The following is a 14984-nucleotide window of genomic DNA, read 5'->3' on the forward strand; positions in this document are numbered from 1 at the left end:
TGGGGGATGATTCATAACTATGATTTTGAAAGACTGCAACGGTGAGGCTGTCCTTGATTTGCACACACCCCAATTAAGGGCAGCTATCCCCCTATCTGCAGGCTATATGTGCTCCTGAGCTAACTAACTGGGGGTAATTTCCCTGCATTCAGGCAAGCAAGCCCCAGAGCCACAAATGGGTTTGAAACAATTTATGATATCCGGCCTCCCTAGACATGTATTAGCATATACCTGGTTCCTTTAGCATCGCTTTGTTTTTCCAAAACCACAAACACAGTTGCTGGAATTTCGTGTGGAAGTGCTTAAGGGGCTGGAAGTTAACACCTTTGTGAGGCGTGCAGCCTCTCCAAGGCTTTGAAACAAAGGCCTCTTTGTCAGGTTTCTTGAAATGTTTTCTTAACATGTTCCAAGTAGTTTTAGGCAGGGAACTAAAGTAAACAAGATGTTACCATGATAAAAACACTTGTGAAAACAGTACAGAACACACTTAGTTTCTTTCACATGAAACTCTCTCCCAAGTTTTGAAAAGTAAAATTCACTGAAAAAAAAAAAAATTGTTTTAACACAATTTACCAAAGAACCCTCTTGTTCTGCCTGCAGCCCCCAACCTTAAGGGTCAAAGTTCCATCTCTGGCCATTCTCTTCCATGCTATTCTCGTGACTCCCATTAGGAACCCGCAGAAAACGTTGGCTTTCATAAACCACAACACACATCTGACTAACACGTAAAGGTGTGTTTGTTTTGCTTGCCTTTGTCTGTATGGAACTTTTCTACATGAAAAATAATCAAAAAGGAAAAAAAATGGGAATACTATGCAAGGATACAAAGTGTCAAACCACACAGAAGACTAATTAGGAGGCTGGGGTGTCACTCAGGGTCTCACAGGGCGCTGGTCCAGCATGCAGCAGGCCCTGGGTTCTACTCAAGGCGGAGTGTGTAGGGGTGGGTGATTGATGGTGAAAAAGATACTGTGTCCAAGCACTCTGGAAACTGCAGCCTGATCTGACCACACACTCATTAGAAAATGGGGAATGTGGTCCTGACTGAGAACTTTCTGGTCAACTCTCTACCTCTCCAAAGCCTAATGGGAGCTGATTGTTTCGTTTGTTTTTGTTTTGTTTTTGTCTTTAAGGGGAACAGTCCTAACTCCATGTCCTTCTGTGAAGTCTACTACTGACCGATCTGGAAACACAGAGGCTGAGTGGATGGAAAGATGGTAAAGTGTAACAGTTTCCCCTCTCAGAAGGCAATGAGCTTGCTTTAGTTCCCACTTATTAGAGGATCCAGAACAACAGCCACTAAGATGCCATCAGAGCAAGCATGAGCATCTGCTGGCATCAGTAAACCCCCCAAATACCAGTCACACGACAACTCGGGGTAAGGAGATTTAAGAAAGAGAGAAGACAATGGCCGAGAACTAAAAGTTCAACTTATGTTGGGGAAGAAACAGAATATGGGCAGAGTCTCTGTAGGTTGGAGGGAAAAGACAACAGCATACATTTTGAATAGTATATATCTCTGAAATTAAAGGTCCTGTGGTCACCCTTGCCTAAGGAACAAACCCTGTGGTGAAGGTGCCACTTAAGTCTCTGGTTTTCATTTTCCAACAACTCTAATACTTCTTCATCAAGAAGAAAAACACACACATTTACCTTTGCCCTTGAGCCTTCTCTCCCTGTCAAAGGCAAGTGTCTAACTGGAGTTACAACCTGAAGCACTTCTTCCGACCCCTATGACCATTACACCTACTACCTGGAGTCACACACCACTGGAAAACAAGAACGAGGCATCATGTTCCTTTCAGACACCAAACCTGTAACATTAGGTTGGAGAACCCCAGAGCCAGGAGTGTAAAACCTGTGGCTACTGGGGAAAGTCACAGGCCCTCCCATGCATGGACATTCCCCTGGCTACCTAGCCAACAGAATCGAGGAGGCACAAAGCAGGGTTCAGCTGGAAATATGGGGTGGAGCCAAAAATGTGGCCCTAGGTCAGAGGCCATTTGCTGGCTGACATGAGGGGCACGGGCATGCTTCTTCCTCACCTGGAATCTGTGCCTGTTTTATAGTGACGTGGGGCAAGACTCAGGCCTGCAAAGTCTAATGTACTGACTCTCCATACCACCCTCAGAACTAGACTGTAAGCAACTTTTTACATTATTTCAGAGAATAGTCATCAATGCCTTCTCTAAATACAAGGTTGGGAATGTCTGGATATTTAAAATTATTGCTCCTAAAATATACTTATGTAGATGAGAAGTGCCGGTGTTTGTAAGTGCTGAGTAAAGGCACTTCCCAAGATATGCCTTTAGAGCCTAACAATTCTCAGAGATCATCATTAATACCCAGAAGTGCCCATGCTGAAAGGGACTGAGATGCAACAAATCTACACAAATGACCACCCATAAAAGTAGCTCCATTCCTGATCTGCCTCTAAAACACGAAGAAAGCAATTCACTTATTTAAAAAACTTCTCCCAGGACAAAGCATGGGACAGAAACTGAAGGAGGGGCCGTCTGGTGACTGTCCCACCTGCATATCCATCCTATGTGCAGTCACCAAAGGTAGATGTTTGATGTAGATGCCAGGAAGTGCACGCTGACAGGAGTCTGATATAGCTGTCTCCTTAGAGGTCTGCCAGAGCCTGACACATTCAGAGGCGGATACTCACAGCTAACCACTGAACTGATCATGGGGTTCCCAATGGAGGAGTAAGAGAGAAGACTGACGGAGCTGAAAGGGTTTGCAGCCCCATGGGAGAACAACAATACCAACTAACCAGAGCTCCCAGGGTCTAAACCACCAGCCTGGGAGCACATAGGGAGGGACCCATGGTTCCAGCTGTATATGTAGGGGATGATGGCCTTGTTGGACATAGGTGGGAGAGGAGATCCTTGGTCCAGTAAAAGCTGGATGCCCCAGTGTGAGGGAATTGGAGGTGGGGAAAGTGGGTGGGTGGGTGGGGGCACATCCTCATAGAAGCAAGGGGGGGATGGGATAGGGGGTTCCTGGTTAGGGAGGAAATGGGGAAAGGAGATCACATCTGAAATGTAAATAAAACATCCAATTAAAAAATTGACTAAAACAAAACAAAAACAAACAAACAACCTCTCCCAGATGGCACAGTGCAACAGCAAAGACTCTGAGACCAGAGAGCACAGTAGCTGGGTTACCTTGGCTAAATCACTCAAACTCTCTGCTTCTACTGCCTTAACTGAGTATTTAAAACACTACCATGACATTTTCCCAGGTAGTTGAGGATTAAATTAATATGTATTAATACATGTTATTATATATCTGAAACCGCGCCCATTACATATTTAAGACTGTTTAATTATACACTATTAAAAAGTAACTAGTGTAGCCAGGCAGAGGTGGTGCATGCCTTTGATGCCAGCACTTGGGAGGCAGAGGCAGGTGGATTTCTGAGTTCGAGGCCAGCCTGGTCTACAGAGTGAGTTCCAGGACAACTAGGACTATACAGAGAAACCCTGTCACGAAAAAACAAATACAAAACAAACAAAAAAGAAAGAAAGAACAAAAAAGAGAAAGAACAAAAAAAAAGTGACTAGTGTCAATTTGCTTACATCACAAGTAAGAATGAAGGTGGGCTTATAGACAAGTAGTGCTGAGGAGATTCTTCCAGAACCTTCCACCCAGTAACTTGAGAAGAAATGCTGGAACTATTATTCTCTCAAAACACTGTTAGATATCAAGGAGACCATGTGGCTTTCATTGGAACTGCAAGAGTTTACCTAGAGCAGATAGATGTCTCTTTGGGGCTGAGAGGAAATGAGCTACTCTAAGTCTCCAAGATGATTTACTTGTTTTTCACTTCACTAGGCAAGATCCTGAACCCAATGCTAACTCTGATTCTCTAAGCATTAACATTTTGCTGCAAAAGGAGGGAAAAATGAGATCCTGAATCGGGCTTCTGCCACGGCAATGTCCACTTTTGTTTTATCACATCCCTATTCCCAGATGCATCATGTGTATGAGTCCCTTTGCTCTGGAGGCAGAAATGGAAAAAAGTCTGGCTCAAAACTAGAACAGAGGGCTTGATCTGGACCAATGGCAGTCTCTACATAAGACTAAGAAGAAAGGAGAAAAACCTGCACTGTGGGAGGGATAATCCCATGACATACAAACCTGTTTTCTCCAATTCCAATTAGAAAAGTTCCACGAATAAAGGTAACAAAGAAAATCAGAGCCAATGGGAACCCCTAAAAACAGCACTCCCAAGCCACTTGGATCCTGACACACCTGGCGCTGGCTATGCTATAGAGTTCCGGTCTATACCAGATCATTTTCACCTCGTGCCTCTATTCTTTTTCTTGTATCAACTCAAGTCAGGTTTGTACAACTTGCAAACAAAGTCTTCTGAAAAATGCTGGCACATAAGCAAACAGTAGGAAATAAGCAAGCTATACTGCAAGTTGATAGCGGGCACTCCAGTTCCGCTGAGCAAACAGGAACCAGGAGCATGTCATGCCATGTGCAAAACCACAATAAAGGCTGGAGAGAGGGTTTCCAACTCAGAGTCAGGCTCCTAACATCCTGAGTGGTGAACGGGCTTCTTGTTTGTAGGAGGTAAATCTAGGCTTCAATTCAAAAGATCTCTGCTGTTTTCTTTTCCTCTCTCCGACTTTAGAAGTGGTTTGCATTATTCGCTCTTTCTACATCCTGAGGCCTCGCCATAGCTTAACTGCCAGCTCACAGCACATGAACCTATGACATGAGGATGATTAGGATAGAAATACTTTGACCATTATTGAAAGTTTTTAAATGGGTCAAAATGGGGAACTGGCAATGCCTTTTCTGTCCCTAGAGCTGATGGGACATGTCACACGAGCAATGACAGCAATTTTATACTTCAAGATTTTATAAACATAAATTGTGTTGACCAATGCTTGTCAGCCATTCTACAGGAGAGTGAAATCAGTAATGTATTTACTTAGCACTGGAACGGCCTGGGAAATCAGACTTTCTGAGTGCACCCTGTGAGGTTCTTTTCCTCTCATTGGATAAATACGATTAGGCAAACGACAGGATGGTAACAAAACATATTCCATGAGCAAACTACGCAGAGGACAAAGCTAGCGCCCACTTATCTAAATGTTAATGATGCAGTTGGAAAGGACTGTCGCTGCTTTAGATGTTGACACGTACTAGCTTTTGGGGACATGGCCTAAGTGTGCACTGACCACAGAATAATCCTGAAGTAAAGAATACAAGATGAGAAGCTATATAGTAAGTTCAAAGCCTCCTAGAGCATTGCTGTTATAATAAAATATTCACATAAAACTACCTGCAGGCAATAAAACAAGCATCTCTAAGGGTGGCTGCATTACAGTGTTCATGTCCGGTCTACACAGATAGTCATAAAGGATGCCCTCATCCTAGAGAAACCATCATGTGCCCTGATGTATAGAAGCTATATGTGATGCATGCTAAACAGAAGATAATACTTTTGCAACAGCCTAAATGAGAATGGCCCCTTAAAGTTCATAGATTTCTATGTTTAGTTCCCAGTTACTAGAACTATTTGAGAAATATTGGGAGGTGTGGCCTTGCTGGCAGAGGTGTGTCATTGGGGGTGGGCTCTGAGGTTTCAAAAGCTCACACCAGGCCCAGTGCCTCTCTCTCTCTCTTCCTGCAGATCAGGACAGAAGCGTCTCAGCTACTGCTCCAGCATCATGCCTGTTTTCTTTCTGCCATATGTTCAGAGACTAATCCTCTACAACTATGAGCCAGCCCCAATTAAAGACATTTCTTAAGAGCTGCCTTAGTCATGGTGTCTCTTCATATCAATAGAACACTAAGATGGCCGTATTCAGTACACTGGTCAAGGATTCAACATATTGTTTATAAGTGATGTCAAGAACATAGTTGGTCAGATTTTTAACCGACCTGACAGCACAGGAGAGGGACGGGAACTCAGAGTTGTGAGGCAGAGAGATCCACTTCAAATGGAGAAGCTGAGCCGCCTGTTTTGGCAGAGACTATCAGCTCCGCAGCTTGGAATGAGACAGCCCGAGTTTACATCATACATCTACCCACTTCTCCCTGCGAGAATGATCTAAACAGAAGCCACCTAATGTAGAGAGGTAAGAAACCAAAATGGCGGCACTGTCTCAGGATCCCATGTCAAAGAAGGGGCCCAGTCACTAAACTACAAAGGACCAGTCACTGATACCAATTTTCTAAAGTTAGATTGGGATATGTACAAAACCAGGAAAAGCTAAATTAAAGGTTCACACTGGCCTTCTCTCTGCATCAGGGTTAGTATCTGATGGTATACTGACTGGTATTGGTGCCGTCCCTTTAAGTCTCCTTCCCATGGTAGGGCAACCCTCCAGGGATGATCTAAGCTCCTATGAGAGTGACTCAGAAGCCACCCTCTGAAGGGCTGTGTGACAGTCTCAGGCAGGAAGACAACCTGATGGGTGAAGGGGGACAGCAGGAGGGACAGCTGTGTGACAGAGAAGACATGGCAGATGATCCTTACTTTAGAAAGGCCGGGAAGTCGTCACAAACTGCTTCACAGCCTGGCCACTTGCATACGCCATGTCCATAGAGCGGATGGCTGTGGGGGTGCTCCTCATGGGACAAGCTGCAAGAGAACACACATGGAGAGAGAATGAGTAAAACACAGCCTGGAGAGTCCCCGTGGCCCAGGAGAGCACGTGACAAACCTCACATTGTCATCCCCAAGGAATCTAATTAATCTTTACGATTTTTTTTCCTTCCTTCCTTCCTTCCTTCCTTCCTTCCTTCCTTCCTTTCCTTCTTTCTTTTTTTTTAAGCAAAAGTTATACTATGGGCTGGGAGATTATGTTCTAAACACATTTAAGTATTATTACCTGATGTAAGAAACATACCTCCATGTGTGAAAAATCTTTGACAGGGTTTTGTCTGAAGCAAAGCTCTTTACTCAGACAGCAAAGGCGCTGCAAATGGCCATACTGAGTGTACACAATAGGACTGGAAAATCTGTGCAGCTGTGTGGCTCTCATATTCTCCACACAGCGCATGAAAGTTTCTTCCTCTCCTCTCTATGAAAGCTGCTTGCACAAAATTGAATTGTCTTGTCCTCTTTTTTTTTTAATTAGTTTTGTCCAGAAAAAAACATTTAAATAAAAAATGTACAATACTAAAAATTATTTTTCAGGGCAAATATGTTCATAACAATAATTAGCTTAGAATTAACTTGTGGGGAGTTTGTATTTCTCAAGTTACTAACAGCAAAGTAAACGTTGAGAGTAAATGTGGGCAGGAAAGGGTTAATGCTCTGGTGGGGTTCCAATCGATAAGTAATGATCTAGCCACTAGGATCAAGTCAGGGGATGCTTTGATCTGAGCCATGTGATGCACAGGGAGGAGGCTAGCTATAGTCTCAAATATTTTCTCTATCTATATTTCCCTCAGACAAATTATTTTTACAGTCACTTCCATAACCTTAGATCCCATCAAATAGAAATGTAGTATGAACAAGAGTTCTGGCTTGTGCTCAGACACATTCCCTTCACAGAAAGGGAAGGAATATCCTGCAACTTTCTCTGCTGCCTCTCCTTGTTTGAACAGGTATGTATGTATGTATGTATGTATGTATGTATGTCTGCATGCATGTATGTATGTATATGCTTGCGTGCCCACGTGCACATACACACATTCACATGTGCATACATGTGCATCTGTCTTGTACTATATCCTACTAGTGAGATGCCTTTTCACGTACCATATCTTAGACTGTAGGTACAAACTGATGCTCCTGGCCCCTCCTTGACAATATAATCAATCCACAGGGAGTGCATTCCAAATTTTCAAAGAGATTCAGAGTGAATATGCCAGAGTGTAATGCCTCCCAAAGGCAATGAGGTCTCCCTATGTTTTTAAAATTACTCTGCTGGAAGTCTAACAACTTGAAAATGCCAATGAGTTACTTTTGGTCTCAGAAAGAAAATAAACATGGGAACCAAAAGAAAAATGAAAAATTAAAAACAGGGACATGTAATAGTAACAGATATGTCCACCTTGCAAGAAAAGGAAATAAAGCAGATAATAAAGCAGATAAATAAGGCTATCAACAGGAAATTTGTGACGCCACTGGCAGAGGGGCATTCACTAAGCACAGAGGGCCAAATTCCACCAGACCCAACAATGGTTTGTGCATAAGCAGTTGCAAAACACTAATAACCTTAGAATTGAACGACTACTTCGCCAGCACCAAAATCCTCACACAATCTGAGAGTAAAGGCACGATTTATTAAATACACTTTTCTGAATGCTTCCAGAAGAATCTCAACCACACTGATTATTTTCTCTAGCTATTTGATGAGAGGCTAATTGAAGTATTCTCCTATACTGAAGAACATATATCCAGGTGTGTATAAATGTATATAGAGAAAAATTTGGAAAATACTGAGAATAAATACCCTAAACTGCATATAAGTGTATAACCTTAGACAAACTAAAACAAGAAACTATAATCTTTACGTTTAATGCCATTTTGCTTTGTAAACATTAAACATTTTTATTTTATATGTATGCTTTATCTGCGTGTATATATGTGTACCATGTGGGTGTCTGGTGCCTGCAGAGGTCAGAAGAGGATGACAAGACTCCATGGTATTGGAGTTAGATAACTTCTGAGCTACCACGTGGATGCTGGGAAGTGAACTTCGTTCCTCTGCAAGAGCATCATGCCCTCTGACCTACTGGACATCTCTCTAGTCCTAGTGTCATTCGGAAAAAACAAACAAGCAAACAAACAAACACCTCAAGTTATCAACTAGGCTCCAAAAACTTTCACCTATTGATGGGGACCACGGAACCATTTTCTGCATCTAACATTAACCGTTTCTATAATTTAGACACTCAAGATTGCCACTGTATTTCTTATGTTTCTTATATTCTTATAAGTAATGTCAGAGATAAAATTTATTAGGCTAAACATCTTGACACACACTGATCTCTACCAGAAGATACATTCAGAGAAACTCAGAATCAACCAATCAATGATACTAAGATTGACTTCACTAGGAAAACAGTATCAGCTGTGTCTGCTGAGTGCCTGAACCGTCTACCCTGCATCATCATCCGCTATCTGCATTGTGTGCTTGTCAGTGTAGAAGCCGGGAGCCTTGGCTATGGAGACCAGTCAGTCTTATTACCAGTCAGGAACTGTAAGTGGCACTCCGTCTAGTAAAGAATTCTCAGATTATCAATGCAACATGCTCACCACAGTGCTTGCTGCCCGCCTGGTTTTCTGATGAGCTCACAAATAAAAACTGTTTCCCTCCATGTGTTTATTTCTGCTTCAACTTGGAACCAGCTAGAGGATGGAGAGAAGACTTAGGTCCTGACACCCAAAGCCTAATCAACAACAAACTTGTGCACAGAAGCACATACTTACTTGTTAATTTTACTGAAACCACCTTTCCTTATTCTCAAAGACCACATGCTCTTGTTGTCACAGTGCTGAGTTGGCTGGCACAGTATCCACTCACCCCATCCCGCCCTAGACATCACTGGTCACATTTTTGTGGTCAGTGTTCTGTATCTCACCGGCTTTCCCTATGTACTGTGTAACTGAATAATTTGAATATTTCACTGTCTGAAAAGAATACTTCGGTTTGGATGGAAAAAGAGGTTAGCAGTGGTACCCCAGTGAGACCTCTTGGAAAAACTCTTCAAAGACCAAACAATTCAACCCTGGGAGATGCACTGGGAGCCAAGGAAGGCTGAGTATTACCTTCCAACTGCTTACACCTTTTATGAGGTTTTTACTTTGTGGATTGTAGGAATCGACTGAAATGCAGTTGTTAAAGGTTGCACACACTCACACATACAGTAGGAAGAATAGCAAGCACCACTCAAGACTAGATTCACAGTTTGCCATTGGCTCTGCTGTCATACAAAAGCTTCACGGCCACCATGGACCACAGCTGAGGCTGGTTTCTGGCTCTCCAGTCATTCTGTACACAGCCACCATGCAGCCCAGTCACACCTCCAGATAGAAACGTCAATATTTTATCAAGAGAGTAGAAGGAACTTTAGCTTTGCACTGCTTTCTGACTTCTGAAAAAAAGGGCTAAGAAAGAAAACACAAACTCATTGACTTACGTTGATCTCAAGCTCCAGGAAAAAACAGGCTAAAGATAGCTGGCAAGATGAGCTTCCGATAGAGGCAACCGAGACTCAGCATGACATAAACTGGTCACAGGTGACCATGAAGATAGAGTAGGCCATTAACGTCTGTGAGGACTGCTCACCAGGCTGGCTTTTAGATGCTCAAACATATTTACCCAAAATGAAACTGCAAAATCTTTGATCAATTGGTTCTTTCCTTTCCTTTCTTCACTTTCTTTCCCATCCCCCTCTATCTCTTTGCCCAGGTGGCTTTGAACTCCACATAGCCAAGGATAACCTTGAATTCCTGATCCTCCAGTCACCAACTGCCAAATTCTGGGATTACAAGTGTACACTACACTATGCCAGGTCCCAGGTCGAATGTTCAATAAAATTTTAGTTTGTTTTGCTATAACTCTCAGGTTGGATATTCCTATAGGCATCGATCACTCATTCTCACATACTGAGCACCGCATATCATGCTCAATAAATGCTGTGGAGATTTATCAATGAGAAGACAGCAATGCCTTGTCCTATTTCATTTTTGTTGGGTGATATGCTCAATATGTTTTCTCTTACTCTCGTAGGTAAAGACCAGCATTATGCAAACCCCCAGGAGAAAATATTGCTGAAGACAATTTGTATTACTAAATTTTATTCAGACTATGTGTAACACAGATAGAACGTTCCAGAAAAGCCAATTGATTTAAATCTTTTCTGATAATCCTTGCTACGTAAAAACTAAATATAATTTAGCACGAGAACAGTGGTAGCGTTGCAGACGTGACGGAGTCAACGTGCCAGGGAAAGTATAATTACACACAGATAGGAGCTAACTCCTGACACTGCACGGTACTTATCAATGCGTTTACATTTGCTGTGGTGTGATGCCTCCGCTCCCAATGACATTTGCTATGCTATTTCCGTTCGGTTTATTTTTCCGACATTGACATACACCAGCCACAGTCTTTACTTCCACATTGGTGGTGGAAAAGATTTTCTTTTCAGTCAGTGCTGGAGCTTGAACCCTGGGCCTTCTGGATTCTGGGCAAGCATGCTACCTCTGAGCTACATCCTCAGGCCTCTTGGGTTAGTTTGGATGTTCTTCATTGGTGAGTTCACTTTCCCCTGTTCACCACTTAGCTAAAACTGGAAACTGAAATTATTCCTGTCACCTGCCACAAGGACCACTTCTCAAGATTACAGTGTGCTGACTTCAGTGACTTCAGTTCAAGCTGTGGGTCCCTGTGGTAACCAAGAGAAGAGGAACTCTTGACTAAGGAGGCAGACTACAGACCTCACCAATCAAACATGTCCTGCCAACCTACACATAAGCTTTGCTATATAAATCAATTCCTCCATCCACAAAGGCTACAACTAAGTATTTAACCCAGGAGGCACATGCGCGCACATGCCTTCTTAGTCTCCCCTGAGCTTATTCTTGTGCATCTTCCTTAGAGAACTGCCTAGAGAAATTTCTTCCTTAGAGAAACACTCAAATCCTTTGCCTATTTTTAACTGCATTGTTTTACTGTTGCTTTTTTCTTCTTCTTCTGGATACAAATGTCTCAACAGCTGTAACTGCAAATATTTACGCTCATTTGGACTGTCTCCTACTTTCTTGATGGTGTACTATGAGTATGAGGCACACAAAATTTTAATTTTGATAAATCCCATTTATGCATTTTTATGTTGTTTCCTTTCACTTATGACATAACATTCAAGACACTGTTGCCTAACTGAAGGCAGAGAAGATGCTGGCATCTAAGTTTTGTAGATTTCCCTCTCTTGCACTCTGTGACCCACTCTCTGTCAACTTTTGCACATGACGCATGGCGAGAGTTCCGCTCTATCCTTTTGAGTGTCACCTAGCATAATCTGAGGAAAAGATGACTGTATTCTCATTGGAGTGGTCCAAGCCTTCGCTGATGGTCAACTGAACACAAGCGTGAGACTGTCTGAACTCCACTGGCTCCGAACCCCCTTTCCGTGGAGTGTTTCTTTCATTCCATATTCTGTTCACAAAAGATCTTTAAACCTCATAAAATAGCCCCTGAAATGAAACCCGGTGGTATGATAACTTTGGGGTTTGATGAGTGGAAACACGAATAATACATTTTTAATTAAAATCAATCCTTAGCAGCCAGACCTCTTGGAGAATTGAAGGCCTACAAGAAAACTTTTCTTAGACGCTGATCTTTCATGGGCTGACAAATCCTTCCAGAATGTGCCGTGGATGTCTTTAACATGGAAGTGGACTTATACTTGGGGTGGGGGTTGGGCTATTTCTACCTAGGTAGTCAGGGGCTCCCCCAATGAAGTATCCATTTGTTGTTACTGCTGTACTGATGGCTTCTCTACTTCCTCATGAAAAGAAAAAAAAAAAAAAAAAAAAAAACAGAAGGAACCAACCACACAGGAGGCCCTCCCTATGGTAAAAAACTCCACCAAACTTCTGCCAAGGACACTAGCTAAAATACATCCACATGGCATATCTTGTACCCAACCAGGCAACAACAGTTCATGCTAAGGGTGGATACTGTGTGAGTTATGCTTTCTAGTGAGGTTATCTACAGTGCTACTGTGGAGCAGGAACAGGCTGTCACCCTCTCCTCCAATCTCCTGCCTGCTGCAAATACAAGGGATCAATCCCCTTTCCAACCTCCTGACCTACTCTCTTTTATTCCTAAGCGGCTACTTTCTTTGTTCCCACCACTTCAAACTTACACTGAGTGAGGGAGCAGACAGCCCATATTTTTGGAACTCTGGCTCTGATCCTTATCCAGTGTGCTGAAGATGGAGGCCCCTTTGTCCACGAGTACCCCATGGCTCCTGGCTGCTCAAGCCTCTCCCTGTCTGGTATGTTCCCCGTTCCCTGGCCTCCTTTCCATGTCGCCAACCTTCTTCAGGTTCGCATAGCAACAACGTAATCACAGAATCCTGCCATCTCATGTGAACCTCCTGTGACTTTGGGTGGGAAGGTTCTGTACATTCCCAGCCCAAACACTAACTGAGATGCTTCTGATGTCCAGAAATCTGTTCCTTTGATACACAGTCCCAGGGCCCTTACATTAACATTAACACACGCTCATAGTAACGACAAATGTTAATGGAAGCCATGGCTGTTTGAAGTTTTCCCACCTACTCATGCTGTCCCTCAATGTTAACTTTAAAAAACAAAAAAATCAAAAAAAAAAAAAAAAAAAACAGAAAAGAAAAAGAAGAAGTTCCTGTTTGCTTCCTTCCTCTCTCCCACTTTTTACAGCTTTTCCTCATGCTCTGCCGCTATGTTATACATTCAATGAGACTCTAAGTACCATTTTAGGAGCGTCTGTCTTAGGTGTAAATATGAGATGAAAATTTTAATTGGAGAGCTTTCGAGGGAGGACATTATGTAAGAAGATACTATCAGACTTCAGTTTTGAGTTTGTATTTTCTAAAACAAGTATAAAAAGTTTGGGAAGCATGTGGCACATCAACTTAAACCAAACACACTCAACCAAAGAGTGGCACCAACCAGGCGGAGATGACTGTGGACCCTGATTGCACAGGCCCACTAGACTCACAATGTAAGACAGGACTCAAACACGTAAAGCTGCCCAACTTTACATTCAATGTTTATTCTCAGAACGTTTTGGTTTTCATGTGTATATTTATCTGTATGTGCAGTATATGCACACTCATATATGTATCCTTATGTGCAGTATATGCACACTCATATATGTATCCTTATGTGCAGTATATGCACACTCATATATGTATCCTTATGTGCAGTATATGCACACTCATATATGTATCCTTATGTGCAGTATATGCACACTCATATATGTATCCTTATGTGCAGTACATGCAAACTCATATATGTATCCTTATGTGCAGTATATGCACACTCATGTACATAGGCACGTGAGCCTATGTGCATGAGGGCAGAGAAGTCATTTGGGTGAATATAATACCCTCACCTTTATTATCTTGAGACTAAACACAACTAGGCTGGAGTCTAAAACGCCCCAAAGGTCTTCTTGTTTCTGCTGTGCTTGTTTCCCACTGTGCTAGGGTTACAGGCGGTATACTGTCATGTCTAGTTTTTTACATGGTTTTACTGGGGATTTGAACTCAGGTCCTCATGCCTGTGCAGTAAGCACCCTTACTCACTCAAGCTACCGCCCCAGCTTTGGAATGTTTTTAGACTGTGCTCTATTTACCTCAAAATTGGCTGGAGGTCCAACCACAGGTCAGGTCCATTTTCTCAAGTTTTATTCTGTAGCAGAGAAAGGTCTTGGACCTACCTACAGAGGAGCAAATGCAATGTGGGAGTGGGAAGACCAATGACTTCAGCACAGCGATGTGCTCCACACAACTCTGAATAAACAACCTTTCTCCCTCAGTGTCCCACAGACACCTCTACAGGCAAACAGGCTTCTTATTTCACTCACACCGAATTATTTACAAATAAGGAAGATGGCACACCGAAAAGCCTTAACTGTCCCTTTTTACTCCTGGCTACCTGTCTGTTACTAGCCAGTTCATTCTTCTGAGATTCTGCTCCAAAGAGAAGGGGGTGTCTTACTGCAGCTCACTGACCCACTTAGCAAGAGTAAATAAAGATTAGCACACCAGAACAAATGCACAGGTCTCCCTTTCATGGAGGAACCCTCAACTCTCCTTCCCAGAAAGCTCATCTTCTCAATGCTCTGCTCCTTTCCAAATCATGTTATGTAGAGAATTTCACATTCCCTGACATGATATTCACCAGGATGACTTGCAACTAAAATGACTGTGGATTAATCTACTGAGTGCCAGTTCTGTGCTTTTAATCAATAATGGAGATTATTATGCATATCTCTTCTCAG

At 42.6% G+C, this 14984-nt stretch overlaps 1 protein-coding gene across 12 annotated transcripts in view; it reads right to left on the reverse strand.

The window, feature by feature from the left end:
• The window catches only part of Foxp1 (forkhead box P1), a 504713-nt gene that overhangs the window by 47453 nt on the left and 442276 nt on the right, over positions 1-14984 (reverse strand). For all 12 annotated transcript variants that reach the window (XM_076940180.1, XM_076940181.1, XM_076940173.1 and 9 more), the window contains one exon: positions 6509-6613. In XM_076940180.1, the coding sequence (XP_076796295.1) occupies positions 6509-6613 (105 nt within the window). The remainder of the gene's footprint in view (positions 1-6508; positions 6614-14984) is intronic.

Source organism: Arvicanthis niloticus, chromosome 9 (assembly GCF_011762505.2).
Source record: "Arvicanthis niloticus isolate mArvNil1 chromosome 9, mArvNil1.pat.X, whole genome shotgun sequence".
NCBI lineage: Eukaryota > Metazoa > Chordata > Mammalia > Rodentia > Muridae > Arvicanthis > Arvicanthis niloticus.